The sequence below is a fragment of the Bos grunniens genome, chromosome 2, assembly GCF_055505025.1.
Source record: "Bos grunniens cultivar Pamir isolate PY7600 chromosome 2, Bosgru_T2T1.0, whole genome shotgun sequence".
Classification (NCBI taxonomy): domain Eukaryota; kingdom Metazoa; phylum Chordata; class Mammalia; order Artiodactyla; family Bovidae; genus Bos; species Bos grunniens.
Window position 1 is genome coordinate 74986351 of NC_141166.1, and position 21645 is coordinate 75007995.

General features: G+C 40.6%; 1 protein-coding gene and 1 non-coding gene across 12 annotated transcripts in view; one reads left to right on the top strand and one right to left on the bottom strand.

The window, feature by feature from the left end:
* The window catches only part of ZRANB3 (zinc finger RANBP2-type containing 3), a 301572-nt gene extending 280282 nt beyond the window's left edge, over positions 1-21290 (bottom strand). For 8 of the 11 annotated variants that reach the window (XM_086350708.1, XM_086350737.1, XM_086350767.1 and 5 more), the window contains exon 1: positions 21227-21290. Coding sequence is in view for 1 of the 11 variants with exons in the window: in XM_086350663.1 (XP_086206789.1) it covers positions 4223-4372 (150 nt within the window). In the remaining 10 variants the exon portion in view is untranslated. Of the gene's footprint in view, positions 1-4222; positions 4423-21226 lie in introns of those variants that run through there. The other 3 variants (XR_015145498.1, XM_086350663.1, XM_086350681.1) reach the window with 2 other exon arrangements.
* On the top strand, positions 2447-2553 carry LOC147378248 (U6 spliceosomal RNA). The gene has a single exon (XR_015153557.1). It is a non-coding gene; the product is annotated as a U6 spliceosomal RNA (small nuclear RNA).
* Positions 21291-21645: the final 355 nt, after the last annotated feature.

Genomic DNA, 21645 nt, shown 5'->3' on the forward strand with positions numbered 1-21645 from the left:
GGCTTCAGCAATATGTGAACCGTGAACTTGCAGATGTTCAAGCTGGTTTTAGAAAAGGCAGAGGAACCAGAGATCAAATTGCCAACATCCACTGGATCATGGAAAAAGCAAGAGAGTTCCAGAAAAACATCTATTTCTGCTTTATTGACTATGCCAAAGCCTTTGACTGTCTGGATCACAATAAACTGTGGAAGATTCTGAAAGAGATGGGAATACCACAGACCACCTGACCTGCCTCTTGAGAAACCTATATGCAGGTCAGGAAGCAACAGTTAGAACTGGACATGGAACAACAGACTGGTTCCAAATAGGAAAAGGAGTACGTCAAGGCTGTATATTGTCACTCTGCTTATTTAACTTCTATGCGGAGTACATCATGAGAAATGCTGGGCTGGAAAAAGCACAAGCTGTAATCAAGATTGCCTGGAGAAATATCAATAAGCTCAGATATGCAGATGACACCACCCTTATGGCAGAAAGTGAAGAGGAACTAAAAAGCCTCTTGATGAAAGTGAAAGAAGAGAGTGAACAAGTTGGCTTAAAGCTCAACATTCAGAAAACGAAGATCATGGCATCTGGTCCCATCACTTCATGGGAAACAGATGGGGAAACAGTGTCAGACTTTATTTTTGGGGGCTCCAAAATCACTGCAGATGGTGACTGCAGCCATGAAATTAAATGACGCTTACTCCTTGGAAGGAAAGTTATGACCAACCTAGATAGCATATTCAAAAGCAGAGACACTACTTTGCCGACAAAGGTTTGTCAAGGCTATGGTTTTTCCTGTGGTCATGTATGGATGCGAGAGTCGGACTGTGAAGAAGGCTGAGCACCGAAGAATTGATGCTTTTGAATTGTGGTGTTGGAGAAGACTCTTGAGAGTCCCTTGGACTGCAAGGAGATCCAACCAGTCCATTCTGAAGGAGATCAGCCCTGGGTGTTCTTTGGAAGGAATGATGCTAAAGCTGAAACTCCAGTACTTTGGCCACCTCATGTGAAGAGCTGACTCATTGGAAAAGACCCTGATGCTGGGAGGGATTGGGGGCAGGAGGAGAAGGGGACGACAGAGGATAAGATGGCTGGATGGCATCACCGACTCAATGGACATGAGTTTGAGTGAACTCCGGGAGTTGGTGATGGACAGGGAGGCCTGGTGTGCTACGATTCATGGGGTCGCAAAGAGTCGGACACGACAGAGCAACTGAACTGAACTGATACCCTCATGGATTTTATCATGTATCATTCCTTCTTGGTCTAAACTTTTCCCTTTTCCTCATCTTCCTGTCTTCTTAGAGAGTACCAGGGCTCAGGTTTTAGCATCTTCTGCTCTCTCCTTTAGAGATCTCATTAGTTTCATGGCTTTAAATACTATTTCTATGCCAATGACTCCCATATGCTATGCTATGCTATGCTATGCTAAGTCACTTCAGTCGTGTCCGACTCTGTGCGACCCCATAGACGGCAGCCCACTAGGTTCCCCCGTCCCTGGGATTCTCCAGGCAAGAACACTGGAGTAGGCTGCCATTTCCTTCTCCAATGCATGAAAGTGAAAAGTGAAAGTGAAGTCACTCAGTCGTGTCCGACTCTTAGCGACCCCATGGATTGCAGCCTAACAGCTCCTCTGTCCGTGGGATTTTCCAAGCAAGAGTACTGGAGTGGGGTGCCATTGCCTTCTCCGAATGACTCCCATAGGCATATGCAAAGATCAGACCTCTTCTTAACTTCAGATTTGTTTGCATATTCAACCAGACATATTTACCTAGAAGTCTAACAGACATCTCAAACTTACTCTGACCAAAATGAACTCTAGATCTTTCTCTCAAACCATACGCCATCAAGGGTCTTCCCCATCCCATCTTGCCAGTTACTCACACTAATTCCTAGACTTCAGGCTTTGCCTCACAGTGCACATCCAATCCACCACCATCTCCTGTTGGCTCTACATTCAAAACATATCCTGAATCCCACCATTTCGTACAACCTCCACATCTACTCGCCTGATCTGAGCCACCATCCTGTTACCTCTAAGCCTGAATTCTTGCAACAGCTTGATACTCCAGATGCCACTGTGCTCCTCTCAATTCAGCAGTCAGTGAAATAAATACTTTTACAAAGTAAATCTGATCACATTACTTCTCAGAACTCCTTGGTGACTCCTGATTTTACCTGGATAAAATCTGTGTTAATAGTTTACGAGCCCTTCTACACTCTGCACCCTTCTCCTATTACCTCCCACCTCACTTTTTCCTGTCAAACTTATGTTCTTACATGTTTCTGCTTTGGACTCCATACCAGCTGGTCCATCTGCCTATACCTCTCCTCATCCCCATCTCTCACTGCTTCCTCTTTGCATGGCTACTTCCCTTTTTGCCTTCTAGACTTTCCTAAAATGCCAATCTCTCAACGAACACTTAACTTGACCACCTTATTTAAAACTACAATGTTTCTGCTTGCTTAGGCAGCACATACAGTAAAATTAGAACAATACAGAGAACATTCACATGGCTCCTGCACAAGAAGGACACACAAATTCATAAAGTGTTACATATTTTTGAGAGAGAATTTTAAAGTAAATATGACAAAACATTAACAACATGTGATTCTGGGTCAAGAGCATATTTGTACCATTCTTGTGACTATATATCTTAAATTTTTTAAGACAAAAAAATTGAACTCCCTTTTATCTCTTACCTGCTCTAGTTTTTCTTTCTTGATAACACTCATCAACTTGTAAAACACTATATAATTTACATACTATGGGTTTTTTGTTTTGTTTTGTTTTTGTCTCTTTCCACTAGGCTATAAACTCTCCAAAGGGCATAGATTTTTGTCTGTTTTGCTTCTGGTGTATTCCATGCACCTAGACCAGTGCCCGGTACTATGCACTTGATATTATTTGTTGTATTAAAATTTCAGGAGCTTCCCTGATGGCTCAGTGGTAAAGAATCAGCCAGCCAATGCAGAGGACATGGGTTTGATCCCTGATCTGGGAAGATCCCACATACCTTAGAGCCACTAAGCCCATGGGCCACAACTACTGAGCCTGTGCTCTAGAGCTCAGAGGCCACAACCACTGAAGCCTGCTGTCCTTAACGCCCATGCTCTGCAACAAGAGAAGTCACTGCAATAAGCCCGCACACCGCAGCTAGAGAGTAGTCCCCCACTGTTTGCCACTAGAAAAGCCCGAGCAGCAACAAGAACACTGCAGCACAGCCAAAAAGAAATTAAAAAAAAAAAACTTCAAAGGACAGGGACCATGATTAAACAGTCTAGAGGTAGAATAATTCCTAGAGATGAGACAGTAGAAGATGGGACCACTGGAGTGCATAGCTGAACTAGTGTGAAAATAAAGTTCACCAGCAATATGGCAGTTGAGGAACTAAAAACCTAACATACCAGATTAGCTAAGGTGTGCATTCAAATGTAGAAGTCAGAGTGTAGGTAGACAGAAAGTAAACTAAGTTCAAGTTATAGCAGGGAAAATGACACAGTTTGCAAAGTGATTAAGATTAGAGAGGGGGTAGTTTATTAAATATGGATTAAATATGGCTTCATGTTAGAATATCAAGGTATTAGAAAATTCTAGGCTACATAGTATCAAGCAAATCTTCTGTTCAATTTAAAAACAAGTTCAGGGTTTTCCATGGTGGTCCAGTGGCCAATGCAGGGGGCCCTGGTTCAATCCCTGCTTAGGGATTTAGGTCCCATATGCCACAGCTAAGAGTCTGCATGCCAAATCTAAAGATTCTACATGTTGCAATTAAGACCCAGTACTGCCAAATAAGTAAAATTAAATGTAAACACAAGTTCAGTTAATCTAGGTAACTAAATTTTATAAATTCATCCCAAACAAAAATTGTTAGTGGAAATGGTCCTAATTACTACAGCAATTTGGTTACATGGACACAAATAAATGTAAAAATATTTTAAATAAATCTTGGGTGACCTATGACAAGCAATTTGATTACTCATTCCTCCTCTCCTTCCATCCACTGATAATAGGAAGCAGGTAGTCAAAGATGAGGGAGGAGGACTACAAGCTAGTAACACCAGTGCTTTCCCAAGTACAGAAATAAGCATGTATTAACAGAAATAATTCCAAGTTCCTTATTGGAAATACAAATTGAGCTAAAATAAATTGCTACTTCCCACAAATGGTGAATATGGAAGTCTACTGAACAACTCTGCTCTAAAGTACACAGATCCAGCAAACACAAGTTACCAAAACAAACTCGGGTCCACACGCTGACATGCAGTAAAGCCAATCTACTGACACCAGGCTGTGATGAAGGAAAGTGTAGTGCTCCAAAAGCCTGAAATCCGCAAAAGGTTTCAGCAAACCATTTTTAAAGGCAAGGAAAGGGAGGGGCATCCCAGGGCATGTGATCAGCTGTGCATAATTCTCTGACTGGTTGAAGGTGCGGTAACAGGGTGGTGTCACAGGGGTTAACATTATCAATCCTTAGGCACCTGTAGGCTGTAGGGGCTATGTACTCAAGGTCAACAATTAAGTAGTTAATTTCTTCCAGTTGGTGGGGGTTTTAGCAGCTGTAAAGAATCAAACAGTAAAGATCCTGCCTGCAATGCAGGAGATGTGGATTTGATCCCTGGGTCTGGAAGATCCCCTGGAGAAAGGGATGACTACCCACCCCAGTATTCTTGCCTGGAGAATTCCATGGACACAGGAGAGTCAGAAACGACTGAGCAATTAACACTTTCACTTTAGCCGCTGTAAAACCACTCAGGAAATGGGCATCAGAGACTATTATCTAGGTAACACAGAGGAGCTAAAGCAGAGGATATGACAGAGGGGTCTGTCCTGGGAAGGCCCTACAGGGTCCTGTTCAGTTACACACACGCTCACAAAAACAACAGCACTTTGAATATGAGTTTGAAAAGGCAGTCTATGAAGATGTCACTTACCTACTCAGATACTTTCAGTTATTACCCACAAAATCACATACTCAAATCTTAGAAACTCTTCAGATTTCATCAGAATTTATAAATGTACCTATTCCATATTTTACCATACTTCATAGTTTCATAATAAAGTAGATTCAGCTTTGTGTTTTATCTGAGATAGGTATATTTAAGGATTGTCAGTAAGTTACAAACTAAATTTAATAAATTAACATCACATTTTGTTAATAAAGGAGAAGGCAATGGCACCCCACTCCAGTACTCTTGCCTGGAAAATCCCATGGATGCAGGAGCCTGGTAGGCTGCAGTCCATGGGATCGCTAAGAGTCAAACACGACTGAGCGACTTCACTTTCACTTTTCACTTTCATGCATTGGAGAAGGAAATGGCAACCCACTCCAGTACTCTTGCCTGGAAAATCCCACAGATGGAGTAGCCTGGTGGGCTGCAGTCCGTGGGGTCGCTAAGAGTCAGACATGACTGAGCGACTTCACTTTCACTTTGTTAATAAAATTGAATTATATTCTAAAATGATAAAAGATCAAGTTCAGGAAACTATAAAATTACATATTTTTAAAATAACTGATGGGACTTTAATATTTCCATATCTAATGTCTAATTACTTTAAAAGCAAGGACACTACAATCTTTCATTCTACAGGGAACTGTTTTCAGAAAGACAAAACAACTCCCACTAATGAATGATCTCTTTCTGTCAGGCAGTACACTAGGAAAATTTAGAAAATCTATAATTCTCAAAACAACTCACAAAGATAAGTTATCATTATCCTCACATTAAGGACAAGAAAACTAAGGTTCAGAGATATTTAATCATTTATCACTAGTTAGTAAGTGGTGATATTAAGTCTAGAACTCTGATTGGTCTAATGTAAAGTCTGAATTTTGCTATTATGCAACACTGCCTCTTAAAATCATTCATTCAACAAATAATTGTTAAGTGTCTTTTATGTATTAGGCATTGCAGAGGGTGCCAGGTAAACAAAGATGACTTTGTGCCATTGGAGCCTTACACTCCAGCTAAATCTAAGACAGAAATAAGAGTTATAAACAAATAATTGCAACACAATGCAGTAAGTGCTATGAAAGAAATACATATAACAATACCACACATAAGTGGGAGTGTTGAACCATGTGAGGCAGCAAGCAATCAAAGAAGGCTTCACTTAGAAAAAATGCTTGGAATGCTGTACACCTTATTTAAATACTTGATGTAACTCAAAACTTGAAGAAGAGGGGAGTTTGCTGATGGAAAATCAAGGAAATTCTAGAGAGAAACAGGCCATATTTGCAAAACCATAAAGTTTCAGAGAATCTTAAGCAGTTTAGCATAGCTAAAAAATTAGATGCTTTGTGACAAGTGGTAAAGAAGTAAAAATAGGTCAGGTCAGGGAGGTTTCCTTATGCCATATTAAAAAAGGAGTTTAGGCTTTATTCTGTAAGAAATTGGGAGCCTTTCCTAGAGTTTAACCAAGTCACTACTTTACAAAGATTACCTTGTCAAATTTGGAAGAATGGATGTGGGGACAAGGACAATCTTTTAGAGGGGTACTACAAATAGTCTGGGTAATACATTATATAATCTCTTAGCTTCAGACTCCTACATCTAATTACCTGCCTTGGTCACCTTGGATGTCTCAAAGTGCTGGGCTGCACCCCACAGGCCTATAAGGCCTGCACTTTCCCAGTTTTAAGATAGAAGAAAGAGCCTGGAGTTAGCAACAGAGACAGCAGTTTAATGGATGAGGGCATTTACACATCTGAAAGCAGGGTCCTGGAGAGGTATCCCACCACATGCTGTTAACAGCAGGCAGGACAAGGCAGCAGCCTTTGCTCCCTGGGGTTAGGTGGGGAATTGATGTCTGGTGGGTGTATTAGTTACCTGGGAAACCAGGAGAGAAGCCCACCCTCAAGATCTCTTTGATAAAAGCAATCACTAGTTGGCCAGACGAAATATAAGCAGGAAGGTCAGTCAGGTAAGTAGGCTATAGGTGAAGTATATATATACTCACCTATATATTATACTTACCTATATATAGACTTACCTATATAGGGTATAGGTAAGTGGGTATAGGTGACTGGTGGAGCAGGCAGGGCGCAGAGCACAACAGAACAGCCATCTTGGCTGGTCTGACCACACATACAGACATCTCTAGCCTAAATGTCCAAAACCAAAGTCTTCTATTCTCTACCAAACTGTGTGCTCCCTGACCAACTCTCTCAGTAGTAGTGCGATCATGAAGTTACTCAAACCAGTAAATTGAGTTCATTCTTGATTTTTACTTCTTCTTTAACCACATTAAATTGATTAATTATTAACTATTCCCCAAACATATCACAAATCCATTCATTTCTTCCCACTCTGACAGACATCACCCACCCCAAGCCTGTGTGCAGTACTTCCCAGTAGGACTCTCCTACATTTACCTTAGTATCAGTTCACTTCCTTTATGCACTTCCTGTGATTGAAAATTATTTTCATTTGTTTTCTCTCTCATTAGACTGTCTTTATAAAGTCAAGGACCACAAACTTTTCATCCTGTTTTACTTCAGTACACTAGTATTGGGTTTCCCAGGTGGCACTAGTAGTAAGGAACACACCTGCCAAAGCAGAAGATATATGAGAAATGGGTTCAATCCCTGGGTCAGGAAGATCCCTGGAGGAGGGCAAGGTAAACTATTATTTATCCTTGTATTATTGCTAGGAGAATCCTATGGACAAATAAGCCTGGGAGGCTACAGTCAATAGGGTCGCAAAGAGTTGGACAAGACGGAAGTGACGAAGTAGGCACACACTCACTCTAGCATTGTGGTTCAGTCGCTAAGTTGTGTCTGACTATTTGCGACCCCATGGACAGCAACATGCTAGGCTTCGCTGTTCTTCATCATCTCCTGGAGCTTGTTCAAACTCATGTCAATTTTAAAACTACCATATCTAATATCTGCTATACCAATATGAGTCAGTGGTGCCATATCAATATGTGTCAGTGATACCATCCAACCATCTCCTTCGCTGTCGTTCCATTCTCCTCCTGCCTTAAATGTTTCCCAGCATCATTGTTTTTTCTAATGAGTTGGCTCTTCACATCTGGTGGCCAAAGTATTAGAGCTTCAGCATCAGTCCTTCCAATGAATATTCAGGATTGATTTCCTTTAGGAGTGACTGGTTTGATCTCCTTGCAGTTCAAGGGACTCTCAAGAGCCTTCTCCAACACCACAGTTAAAAGGCATTGGTTCTTTGGCGCTCAGACTTCTTTATGGTCCAACTCTCATATCCATACATGACTACTGGAAAAACCATAGCTTTGACTAGATGGACCTTTGTCGGCAAGGTAATGTCTCTGTTTTTCAATATGTTGTCTTGGTTTGCCATAGCTTTTCTTCCAAGCAGCAAGTGTCTTTCAATTTCATGGCTGCAGTTACCATCTGCAGTGATTTGGGAGCCCAAGAAAATAAAGTGTCACTGTTTCCATTGTGTCCCATCTATTTTCCATGAAGTAATCGGACCGGATGCCATGATGTTACTTTTCTGAATGTTGAATTTTAAGCCAGCCTTTTCACTCTCCTCCTTCATTTTCATCAAGAAGCTCTTTAGTTCCTCTTTGCTTGCTGCTATAAGGGTGCTATCATCTGTATATCTGAGGTTATTGATAATTCTCCCTGCAATCTTGATTCCAGCTTGTGCTTCATCCAGCCCTGCATTTCACATGATGTACTCAAATATAAGTTAAATAAGCTAGTGACAATACACAGCCTTGACAAACTCCTATCCCAATTTGGAAGCAGTCCATTGTTCCATGTCTGGTTCCATGTCCGGTCCTGTTGCTTCTTCACCTGCATACAGGTTTCTCAGGAGGCAGCTAAGGTGGTCTGGTATTCCCATCTCTTTACGCATTTTACAGTTTGTTGTGATCCACACAGTCAAAGGCTTTAACATAGTCAGTAAAGCAGATGCTTTTCTAGAATTGTCTTGCTTGTTCTATGATCCAATGGATGTTGGCAATTTGATCTCTGGTTCCTTTGCCTTTTCTAAATCCAGCTAGAACATCTGGAAGTTCTTGGTTCATGTACCGTTGAAGCTGGAGCCTAGCTTGGAGAATTTTCAGCATTACTTTGCTAGCATATGAAATGAGAGCAATTGTGTGGTAGTTTGAGCATCCTTTGGCATTGCCCTTCTTTGGGATTGGAATGAAAACTGAACTTTCCCAATCCTGTGGCCACGGCTGAGTTTTCCAAATTTGCTGGCATACTGAATGCAGCACATTAACAGCATCATCTTCTAGGATTTGAAATAGCTCAGCTGAATTCCATTACCTCCACTAGCTTTGTTCACAGTGATGATTCCAAGGCCCTCATATTGAACAAGAGAATCCGAAAAGCAGTACTTGGATGCAATTTCAAGAATGACAGGATGATCTCTGTTCGTTTCCAAGGAAAACCATACAATATGACAGTGATCCAAGTCTATGCCCCAACCACTAATGCCAAAAAAGCTGAAGTTGAATGGTTCTATGAAGACCTAACAAGACCTTCTATCAGTTCAGTTCAGTTCAGTCGCTCAGTTGCGTCCAACTCTTTGCGATCCCATGAATTGCAGCACGCCAGGCCTCCCTATCCATCACTAACTCCCGGAGTTCACTCAAACTTATATCCATCGAGTCGGTGATGCCATCCAGCCATCTCATCCTCTGTCATCCCCTTCTCCTCCTGCCCCCAATCCCTCCCAGCATCAAAGTCTTTTCCAAGGAGTCAACTCTTTGCATGAGGTGGCCAAAGTATTGGAGTTTCAGCTTCAGCATCAGTCCTTCCAATGAACACCCAAGACTGACCACCTTTAGGGTGAACTGGCAGGATCTCCTTGCAGTGCAAGGGACTCTCAAGAGTCTTCTCCACCACCACAGTTCAAAAGCATCAATTCTTTGGCACTCAGCTTTCTTCACAGTCCAACTCTCACATCCATACATGAGCACTGGAAAACCATAGCCTTGACTAGACAGACCTTTGTTGGCAAAGTAATATCTCTGGTTTTTAATATTCTATCTAGGTTGGTCATAACTTTCCTTCCAAGGAGTAAATATCTTTTAATTTCATGGCTGCAGTCACCATCTGTAGTGATTTTGGAACCCCAAAAATTAAAGTGACACTGTTTCCACTGTTTCCCCATCTATTTCCCATGAAGTGATGGGACAGGATGCCATGATCTTCGTTTTCTGAATGTTGAGCTTTAAGCCAACTTTTTCACTCTCCTCTTTCACTTTCATCAAGAGGCTTTTTAGTTCCTCTTCACTTTCTGCCATAAGGGAGGTGTCATCTGTATATCTGAGCTTATTGATATTTCTCCCGGCAATCTTGATTCCAGCTTGTGCTTCTTCTAGCCCAGCATTTCTCATGATGTACTCTGCATATACGTTAAATAAGCAGGGTGACAATATACAGCCTTGACGTACTCCTTTTCCTATTTGGAACCAGTCTGTTGTTCCACGTCCAGTTCTAACTGTTGCTTCCTGACCTGCATATAGGTTTCTCAAGAGTCAGGTCAGGTTGTCTGGTATTCCCATCTTTTTCAGAATTTTCCACAGTTTATTGTGTTCTTCTGTAACTAACACCAAAAAAGATGTCCTTTTCATCAAAGGGGAAGGGAATTCAAAAGTAGGAAGTCAAGAGATACCTGGAGTAACAGACAAGTTTGGCCTTGGAGTACAAAATGAAGCAGGACAAAGGCTAACAGAGTTTTGCTAAGAGAGCAAAACTTGGCAAACTTGTTTGGTCATAGCAAACACCCTCTTCCTACAAGAGATGATTCTACACATGGACATCACCAAACGGCCAATACAAAACCAGATTGATTATATTTTTTGCAGCCAAAGGTGGAGAAGCTCTATACAGTCGGCAAAAACAAGACCAGAGTTGACTGTGGCTCAGAACATGAACTCCTTATTGCAAAATTCAGACTTAAATTGAAAAAAGTAGGGAAAATCACTAGGCCACTCAGGTATGACCTAAATCAAATCCCTTAAGATTATACAGTGGAAGTGACAAATAGATTCTAAGCAACAGATCTGATAGACAGAGTGCCTGAAGAACTATGGATGGAAGTTCGTTAACAAGTACAGGAGGCGGTGATCAAAACCATCTCCAAGAAAAAGAAAGGCAAAATGGGTGTCGGAGGACGCCTTACAAAGAGCTGAGAAAAAAGAGAAGCTAACTTATATGCAGAGTACATCATGAGAAATGCTGGGCTGGAAGAAGCACAAGCTGGAATCAAGATTGCCGGGAGAAATATCAATAACCTCAGATATGCAGATGACACCACCCTTATGGCAGAAAGTGAAGAGGAACTAAAAAGCTTCTTGATGAAAGTGAAAGAGGAGAGTGAAAAAGTTGGCTTAAAGCTCAACATTCAGAAAACGAAGATCATGGCATCCTGTCCCATCACTTCATGGGAAATAGATGGGGAAACAGTGGAAACAGGGTCAGACTTTATTTTTGGGGGCTCCAAAATCACTGCAGATGGTGACTGCAGCCATGAAATTAAAAGACGCTTACTCCTTGGAAGGAAAGTTATGACCAACCTAGATAGCACATTCAAAAGCAGAGACATTACTTTGCCAACAAAGGTCCATCTAGTCAAGGCTATGGTTTTTCCAGCATGTATGGATGTGAGAGTTGGACTGTGAAGAAAGCTGAGCGCCAAAGAATTGATGCTTTTGAAGTGTGGTGTTGGAGAAGACTCTTGAGAGTCCCTTGGACTGCAAGGAGATCCAACCAGTCCATCCTAAAGGAGATCAGTCCTGGGTGTTCTTTGGAAGGACTGATGCTAAAGCTGAAATTCTTTGGCCACCTCATGCGAAGAGTTGACTCACTGGAAAAGACTTTGATGCTGGGAGGGATTGGGGGCAGGAGGAGAAGGGGACGACAGAGGATGAGATGGCTGGATGGCATCACTGACTCGATGGATGTGAGTTTGAGTGAAATCTGGGAGTTAGTGATGGACAGGGAGGCCTGGCGTGCTGCAATTCATGGGGATGCAAAGTTGGACACGACTGAGCGACTGAACTGAAATGAACTGAACTGAAAGGCAAAGGCGAAAACGAAAGCTATATCCATCTGAATGCAGAATTCCAAAGAAAAGCAAGGAGAGATAAGAAAACCTTCTGAAGTAAACAATGCAAAGAAATAAAGGAAAACAACCAAATGGGAAAGACTAGAGGTTGCTTCAAGAAAATTAGAGATACTAAGGAACTATTTCATGCCAAGATGGGCAGAATAAAGCACAAAAATGGTATAGACCTAACAGAAGCAGAAGATATTAAGAAGAGGTGGCAAGAACACACAGAAGAACTGTACAAAAAAAAATCTTAAGGACCCGGATAACCACAATTAATGATGTGATCACTCACCTAGATTCCAACATCCTGGAGTGTGAAGTCAAGGGGGCCTTAGGAAGCATCACTCTAGTATTAGCCCAGGTCAATAAAAATAATATTAACAAAATCCAGAACCCACTAAACACCAGGCATATATTAAATGTTTTACATATATTAAATCATTTTAGGTTAACAATGGCCTGCAATTTCCTTTGTCTCAGTTTTACAGATACGAAAACAATGGCACTGGATAGTTAAGTATTCTGCCAAAGGTCACTGAAGGAGTACAAGGAAGATCTCACAATCAAGCCTTCCCAGCCTGGAGCCCATCTTCTTGACCATTACCTAATACCTTTCATAAGAGATGCTCAATATTTCTTGACCAAATATACAATTGATATAGAGAGTAAAAAAGAAGATGAACACATTAAGGAGATAGGGTGAATGTGAGGTACTCTGAAAAGACACAGTAGAATAAGTAGTTACAAATAGAAATAAAAGCATTCAGAAGTGATCAGATCCTACAGAAAGCCCCTACAAAATATTAGCCTCTGTATAAAAAGTAAGTATATAAGTTTAAAAATTACATGTGCTCTTAAAGTATCACCATTTAGATCTAACTCTAATAAAAACATATTTTAACAAAGCACAGAATGCCCCAATTAACCTTGACTCTACAATGAAAAATTCTGTATTGTTAATATGAAATGAAATATGCCTTTAGGTAGTATTCTACATCTGTAAAAATGTCAAACTTGTATTTTGTTAAAATATAAAAGTACAGATATTGAGACTTCCTTGGCAGTCCAGTGTTTAAGACTCTGCCCTTTATCTCCAGGGTGAAAGGGTTCGGTTCTAAACTGGGAGCTAAGATCCTGCATGCTACACAGTGGAGCCAAAAAATAAAATGTGCAGATATTTGTTTTTAACTTGACAAAATGACACCAAAATCCACCTAATAAAAAGCAAGAAAATGTGAGAACGGCAAGAAAATATCTAAAGTAGTGAAAGCACACCATACCAGATACAAAAACATAAAGTTACAGAAATTAAGAAAATGGGTATGGTACGAGTCAAAGAAAAGACAGAACAATCAAAGAGAAGAGAACCCAAACAAAACCAAGTATATATAAATTGTGAAACTGAAACAGGTGGGAGGAGGGCAGGGCACAACCTTTAAAAGAAGAACATCGTCTGACGATATGACATAAACTTATTGGAACCAAATAGGTTCAAGACAGCACATATTTGACTTCCACTAGACCTTGAGCCTCAGTATATATTCATTGTAACATATCAACAAGCTAAATGATACATACACAGGCACCATGACAGTTCTAACGCTAACCATAAAGGACCAAAAAATGGGCAGTGGCCCAATTCCTAGAAATCCCCACTCCTTCCCCCAAATATTTGGAATACTCTTCCCACTCATTAGCCTATGAAATTACCTGATTTAGAAAAGGAAGAGGGACCAGGGATCAAATTGCTAACATCGGTTAGCTCATAGACAAAGCAAGACAATTCCAGAAAAACATCTACTTCTGCTTCATTGAAAAATATCCATGGTGGCTCAGATGGTAAAGGCGTCTGCTTGCAAGACGGGAGACCCGGGTTCAATCCTTGGGTGGGTAAGATCCCCTGGAGAAGGAAATGGCAACCCGCTCCAGTATTCTTGCCTGGAGAATCTTATGGACGGAGGAGCCTCGTAGGCTATATAACCCATGGGGTCACAAAGAGTCGAACACGACTGAGCAATGACTATGCTAAAGCCTTTGTGTAGATTACAAAAAACTGTGTAAAATTCTTATCAAGAGATGGGAATACTAGACCACCTTAGCTGCCTCCTGAGAAACCTGTATGCAGGTCAAGAAGTAACAGAACTGGATATGGAACAACGAACTGGTTCCAAATTGGGAAAGAAGTACGTCCAGGCTGCATATTGTCACCAGCTTATTTAACTTATATTTGAGTACATCATGTGAAATGCAGGGCTGGATGAAGTACAAGCTGGAATCAAGACTGCAGGGAAAAATATGAATAATCTCAGATATGCAGATGACAGCACCCTTATGGCAGAAAGAGAAGAGGAACTAAAGAGCCTCTTGATGAAAGTGAAAGAGGAGAGTAAAACAGCTGGCTTAAACTTCAACATTCAAAAAACAAAGATCACGGCATCGGTCCCGTCACTTCATGGCAAATGGGGAAACAATGGAAACAGTGACAGACTTTTTCTTGGACTCCAAAACCATTGCAGATGGTGACTGTAGCCATGAAATTAAAAGATGCTTGTTCCTTGGAAGAAAAGCTATAACCAGCCTAGACAGCATATTAAAAAGCAGAGACATTACTTTGCCAACAAGGGTCCATCTAGTCAAGGCTATGGTTTTTCCAGTAGTCATGTATGGATGTGAGAGTTGGACTATAAAGAAGGCTGAACGTCGAAGAATTGATGCTTTTGAACCGTGGTGTTGGAGAAGACTCCTTGAGAGTCCCTTGGACTGCAAGGAGATCAAACCAGTCATTCCTAAAGGAAATCAACCCTGAATATTCATTGGAAGGACTGATGCTAAAGCTGAATCTCCAATCCTTTGGCTACCTGATGCGAACAGCTGACTCATAAGAAAAAACCCTGATACTGGGAAACATTGAAGGCAGGGAAAGGGGACAAGAGAGGAGGAGATGCATCACTGACTCAATGGGCATGAGTTTGAGCAAGCTTGGGAGATGGTGAAGGACAGGGAAGCCTGGTGTCATGCAGTTTATGGGGTTGCAAAGAGTTGGAGACGAATGAGTGACTGAACAAAACATAAAAACAAATAGACTCAAAGGATTAGATCTGGTAGACAGTGACTGAAGAACTAAGGATGGAGGTTTATACCACTGTATAGGAGGTGGTAACCAAAACCATCCAAAAGAAAAAGAAATACAAGAAGTCAAAGTGGTTATCTAAGAAGGCCTTACAAATAGCTGAGAAAAGAAGAGAAGTAAAATGCAAAGGAGAAAGAGAAAGATATACCGAACTGAATGCAGAGTTGCAGGGAACAGTATGGAGAGATAAGAAAAAGTCTTTCTTTTTAAGTGAACAATGAAAAGAAATAGAGGAAAGCAACAGAATGGGAAGGACTGGAAATATCTTCAAGAAAGTTAGAGATAACAGGGGAATACTTCATGCAAAGATGGGCACAATAAAGGACAGAAACAGCAAGGATCTAAGAGAAGCAGAAGAGATTAAGAAGAGGTGGCAAGAATACAGAGAATAACTATACAAAAAAAAAGGTGGTAACAACTCAGATAACCAGACAGTGCGGTCACTCACCTAGAGCCAGACATCCAGGAGTGTGAAGTCAAGTAGGCCTTAGGAAGCATTACTACCAACAAAACTAGTGGAGTAATGGAATATCAGCTGAGCTATTTCAAATCCTAAATGATGATGCTGTGAAAGCACTGCACTCAATATGCCAGCAAATTTGGAAAACTCAGCACTGGCCACAGGACTGGAAAAAGTCAGTTTTCGTTCCAATCCCAAAGAAGGGCAATGTGGAAGAATGTTAAAAATGCATACAACTGCACTCATTTCACACACTAGCAAGGTAATGTTCAAAATCCTTTAAACTAGGCTTCACCAGTATGTGAACCAAGAACTTTCAGATGTACAAGTTGGATTTAGAAAAGGCAAAGGAACCAGAGATCAAATTGCCAGCATCCATTGGATCGCAGAAAAAGCAAGGGAACTCCAGAAAAACATCTACTTCTGATTCATTGACTACACTAAAGTCTTTGACTGAGTGGATCACAATAAACTGTGGAACATTCTTAAAGAAATAGGAATACCAGATCACCTTACCTGACTCCTAGGAAACCTGTATGCAGGACAAGAAGCAACAGTTAGAAATGGACATGGAAAAACAGACTGGTTCAAAATCAGAAAAGGAGTATGTCAAGGCTATATACTGTCACTGTACTTATTTAATTTATATGCAGAGTGCATCATGGGAAATGGAAGGCTAGATGAAGCACAAGCTGGGATCAAGATTGCCTGGGGAAATATCAACAACCTCAGATATGCAGATGTTACCATATATAGAAAGTGAAGAGGAACTAAAGAGCCTGTTGATGAAAATGAAAGAGGAGAGTAAAAAAGCTGGCTTAAAACTCAACATTCAAAAAACTAAGATTATGGTATCCGGTCCCATCACTTTGTGACAAACAGATGCAGGAAAAGTGGAAACAATGGCAGATTTTATTTTCTTGGGCTCCAAAATCACTGCAGTCACAAAATTAAAAGACACTTATTCTCTGGAAGAAAAGCTATGACAAACCTACACAGTGTATTAAAAAGCAGAGACATCACTTTGCTGACAAAGGTCCATATACTCCAAGCTATGGTTTCCAGTAGTCATGAATGGATGTGAGAGTTGGACCATAAACAATGCTGAGTGCCAAAGAAATGATGTTTTCAAATTGTGGTGTTGGAGCAGACTCTTGAGTCCCTTGTGCAGCAAGGAGATCAAAGCAATCAATACTGAAGGTTCATTGGAATGATTGATGCTTAAGCTGAAGACCCAATACTTGGGCCACCTGATGCAAAGAGCTGACTCATTAGAAAACACCCTGATGCTGGCAAAGATTAAGGGCAGGAGGAGAAGGGGTGACAGGATGAGGTTGTTGGATGGCATCACCGATTCAATGGACATGAGTCTGAGCAAACTGTGGAAAATAGTGAAGGACAGGGAAGCGTGGTGTACTGCAGTTTGTGGGGTCCAGAAGTGTCAGCCATGACTTAGCAACTAAACAACATAAAAACTGTCAACCCCACAGACTGTGGCCTCTGTCACCTTTTGAGATGGCCCACACTGCCTATGGACTGTGTTTCTCTCAAAATAAATCCATTTCTTGCCTATGGGTTTCTTTCTCATTCAATGCTTGCTGTGATAAGACATCAAGAACATGAGCTTTACTAATTCCTAAGATTATGTGTGCTCTCAGCTAAAAGTCTGTGGATTCAAGTCCCAGTCTGGGTTTTGGCTACGTCCAAGTCCCAACCCATGGGTTCAACTCCCAATCTGGTTACATGGTTTCAAAATCAAATGTAAAAACAAATAAAAATTGCATATACATATTATGTTTTATTATCTACTTTCTATTCATCATAAAGCTTTTTTAAGTATCACAAATAATCTAGAAACCATAAGGGAAAAGACATAAATTTCAACACTAAAATAATTTATACTATGTCATAGAAGAACAGAATTAAAAAGTCAAAAACATCAAATTCAAAATGAGAGTAAAAGCAAAATACATGATGAGTTAAAAACCTATGAAGTAATTTCTTTAAAATTACTAAGAGTCTATGAAAGATAACAGTCTACTCAAAAGAGATTAAACAACAATGGATAATGTACACATAAAAGATGCTCAACATCAACCAAATTCAACTATATAGAATTAAGTAAATGATGGATCACTTTTTACAATCAGACTGAATAGAATAAAAGATGGGAAACTGGTGCTCTGAAACACTGTTAATAGGAAAGAAAACAGGCATAATCTCTCTGAAAAGCAATTTAGGAATTACAGTTTTGTATTAGTAAATAAATAATTCAAAATCACACTATTCCTAAAAAGTTAGATTTAAGGGATAATCAGGAAAGCATAAAAAAATGATACTCATGATAGCACTGCTTTTAAAAATTAATAGTTGATCCCACTTCTGGGTGTAGCTATATACCCAGAAGTATACATATGTATATACATATATCCAAAAGAACACATATGTCCAAAAGAACTAAACAGAGGATCTTGAAGAGACATTAACATTTACTGAAGCATTATTCACAACAGCCAATAAGTGGAAGCAACATAAATGTTCACCGGCAGATGAATGGATAAATAAAATACTGATTATACAAGCAATGAAATATTAATTCAGCCTTAAAAAAAAAAAGAGAAATCCAGCCATATGCCACGACATGAACGAACCACGACAGCATGATGCTAAGTGAAATAAGCCAATCACAGAAGGACAAATACTTCATGATTTCACTTATATGAGGCATATAAAGTCAAACTCTTGCAAACAGTAAGTAGAATGGTGGTTGCCAAGGGCTGTGAGAGGCAGGAAAAGGAGTCAAGTTGTTCAGTAAGTAAAGAGTTTCAGTTTTGTAAGATGAAAATTTTCCACAGATCTGTTGCATGACAAGGTGCATATACTTAACACTACTGTACTGTACACTTACAAGTGGTTAAAATTGTAAAGTTTATATATTTTTTACAATTAAAAATAGTTAGGAAATGGTTGTTAGAAATATACAATCTAATTCTATATAGCCATCAAAAATGATAATACTGATCTTCAGTCATAGTCACAGACTACTTTTTGAGTCAAGAAAGCTTACAAAAGAGCAAAGTAGTCTCATACTATTCATTCACGTCTGTATCTATTAAGATAGAGATCTGAAAAGATACTCATCAAAATTTAATAGAAGTATCTTTGAGCAATAGGAATATTAATGAGCTTTACTTCCTTTTTTACATTTTCCTGTGTTTTTAAATACAATGAGTATGTATTATGTGATGCCAAAGGAAAACCAAAAGAGGAAGTGACTGCCACTATTGGTTCTAGAATCCTAGGATGAAATTTCACATTTCTCACTATATGCCTGGCACATATTGGGGAATTAATAAATAAGAGGCAGGGTGAGCAGTGGTTAAGAATTCAGGAATGAGACAGAGCTGGATGTGAATCTCAGCTCCAAAGTTTGCTGACCAAGGCCTTAAAGTCTTATTGAGGGTGAGGACAGATAAAGTGGGAGACTGGCATTAACATATGTGCTGTGCTGTGCTGTGCTGTGCTTAGTCGCTCAGTCATGTCTGACTCTTTGCAACCCCATGCACTGTAAGCCCTCCAGGCTCCTCTCTCCATGGAATTTTCCAGGCAGGAATACTGGAGTGGGATGCCATGCCTTCTTCCAGGGGATCTTCCCAACCCGTGAATTGAACCCAGGTCTCCCGCACTGCAGATGGCTTCTTTACCAGCTGAGTGACCTGGGAAGCCCATTGACAAATACACATTACTATACATAAAACAGGTAACTAATAAGGGCCTACTGTATAGCACAGAGAACTCTACTCAATACTCTGTAATGACCTAAAGGGGAAAATATTTACGAGTGGATATATGTACATACGTAACTGATTCACCTTGCTGTACAGGAGAAACTAACGCAACATTTGAAATCAACTAATACTCCAATAAAAAAAATTTTTAGTCTTCACTGAGCTCCAATTTCTTCACCGATAAAATGTCACAGAACAATCCTTGCAGATTGCTGAAGGAGACACTCTTGAAAGCACTTAACACCATTCCTGGCTCAGAGGAAATAGTCAATAAAATGAAAACCATCATTATTATTTATTGACTTGATTTATACTGGAAGCACTCATGACAAAAAAAAATCTAAGCATCTATAGAACTTTCTGCTAAATTATAAGAAATCCCCAATTAGCATTAAAAAGACAGAGGCAACACTCTGAAGGACTCAGAACACTGTTTGGCTGAAAAGTGAGATGACATTCCTGTATCTACCAGTATTACACTATAAAATTTATCATCTAGTTGATGTATAAACACCACTCATGAGTCTAGGAAACAAACCTATCAGTGTTTCAAGTGAAAAAAAAAAAAAAAAAGAACCCAGAGAAAATATGCTTAGTTTAGTCCACAGGTAGAATGAAAAAACTAGCAAAACATGACTAATGAAGATCTGACTTAGAGATACAACAAGTAACCCTACCATTAATTTTGTTTGGCTTCTGTCTTCCTCACTACTTTTGGATAAGGAGCCTGTCTTTTTGGCACTGCTATTCCTAAATCTGGCATAGTGCCTGGTTGGCCTGGGTTTAATTGCTCAGTCTAGCAATTAAACTAGACTCTTTGCAACCCCATGCACTGTAGCCCGCCAGGCTCCTCTGTCCATTGGATTCTCCAGGCAAGAATACAAGAGTGGGTAGCCTGTCCCTTCCTTCTCCAGCGGATCTTCCCAGCCCAGGCATGAAACCCAGGTTTCCCGCACTGCAGGCAGATTCTTTACAGTCTGCGCCACCAGGAAGGCAGCATAGTGCCTAACACAATATTAAATTCTCAATAAATATTTACAATATAACTTCTAAGACAAAGTCTCAGCGAAAGAAGAGAGAAAATTGAGTAAGAACTTATCGGAGAAAGTCTGTCAAAATGACGGTGAAAGCCATCAGGTTTGGGGAGGGAGTCCTGTTTTTGGAGGGGTTGGGGGGAAGAACTTGTCTTATACCACCTTCTGCATTTCCTTTGATCAATGAGTTATCCAAGGAACCTCAAAGGGAACGTTCAACGGTAAACACACACACACAACTTAGCACCCGGACAGGGGCACAAACAGGGCCTAGTGTGTTCAACTTTTTAGGCTTTTGGCTCCAACGCCTTTCTGATGATCTGTATTCATCGGGGTACTATAGTTGGCATCCTGTCGACCCTTGTTTAATGTCTGCTTTACTAAAAAAAAAGTAATGCGCTTATTCTCAAGTAGCAATCATGAGCCCTTCTGCAGTTTTTCTTCGAACCAGCCTTCAGTTGGTTTGTAAAAATGGGAAGACTTCGCTCAGAACTTCTGAGTCGCTTCCTTTTAGTCAAAGTGAAGACGTGAAGGTTTTAGAGGCACACTCCCCAAATTTATGCGTGCAATCTAATACTTGGCAAGTCAAAAGACAAGTGAGACTCCGGGAATGACAAGGAGGCTGGAGAACCGCATCTTGGACTTTGGAACTACCCCCATCCCATTTTACCCACTCTTTCTCAAAATGCAATTAAATTCTGTTCAACTTCCTATCACTCACGCAAGAAACTACCAACTACCCCGCCACGCCACTCCCGGACGACCACACCTGGTGTATCCGCTGCAGAATCTCCAACTCCCGCCACGGGTTTGGCCTGTGTCCGTCCCAAAGCGGAAGTGACTTCAAAGGGACAAACTGAAAGTAATAGAATGCAAATAGCAGGAATCTAAAACCCCTACCACGTTGCGAGAAAATACTCTTCCCCGACTCGCTTTTCTAACCCTTCTCGCTCTTCTATTAGGGTGGCGAAAAGGCTTCACCTCAGCCCTGGGGTTATTTCCCAGCCCCAAACTCCAAATCATTCAGAAATATATTCTTTTTCATTGGCCGATGAGGCGGCGTGGGTACCTCCCATGAACTACAATTCCCGTCAGACTCCGCGGGAAGCAAACTGAGGAAAGGATATGGGCGGGGACAAAGCACTTTGGGAGCTGTAGTCGGCTGCAAGCCGAAAAGGGCAATCACCC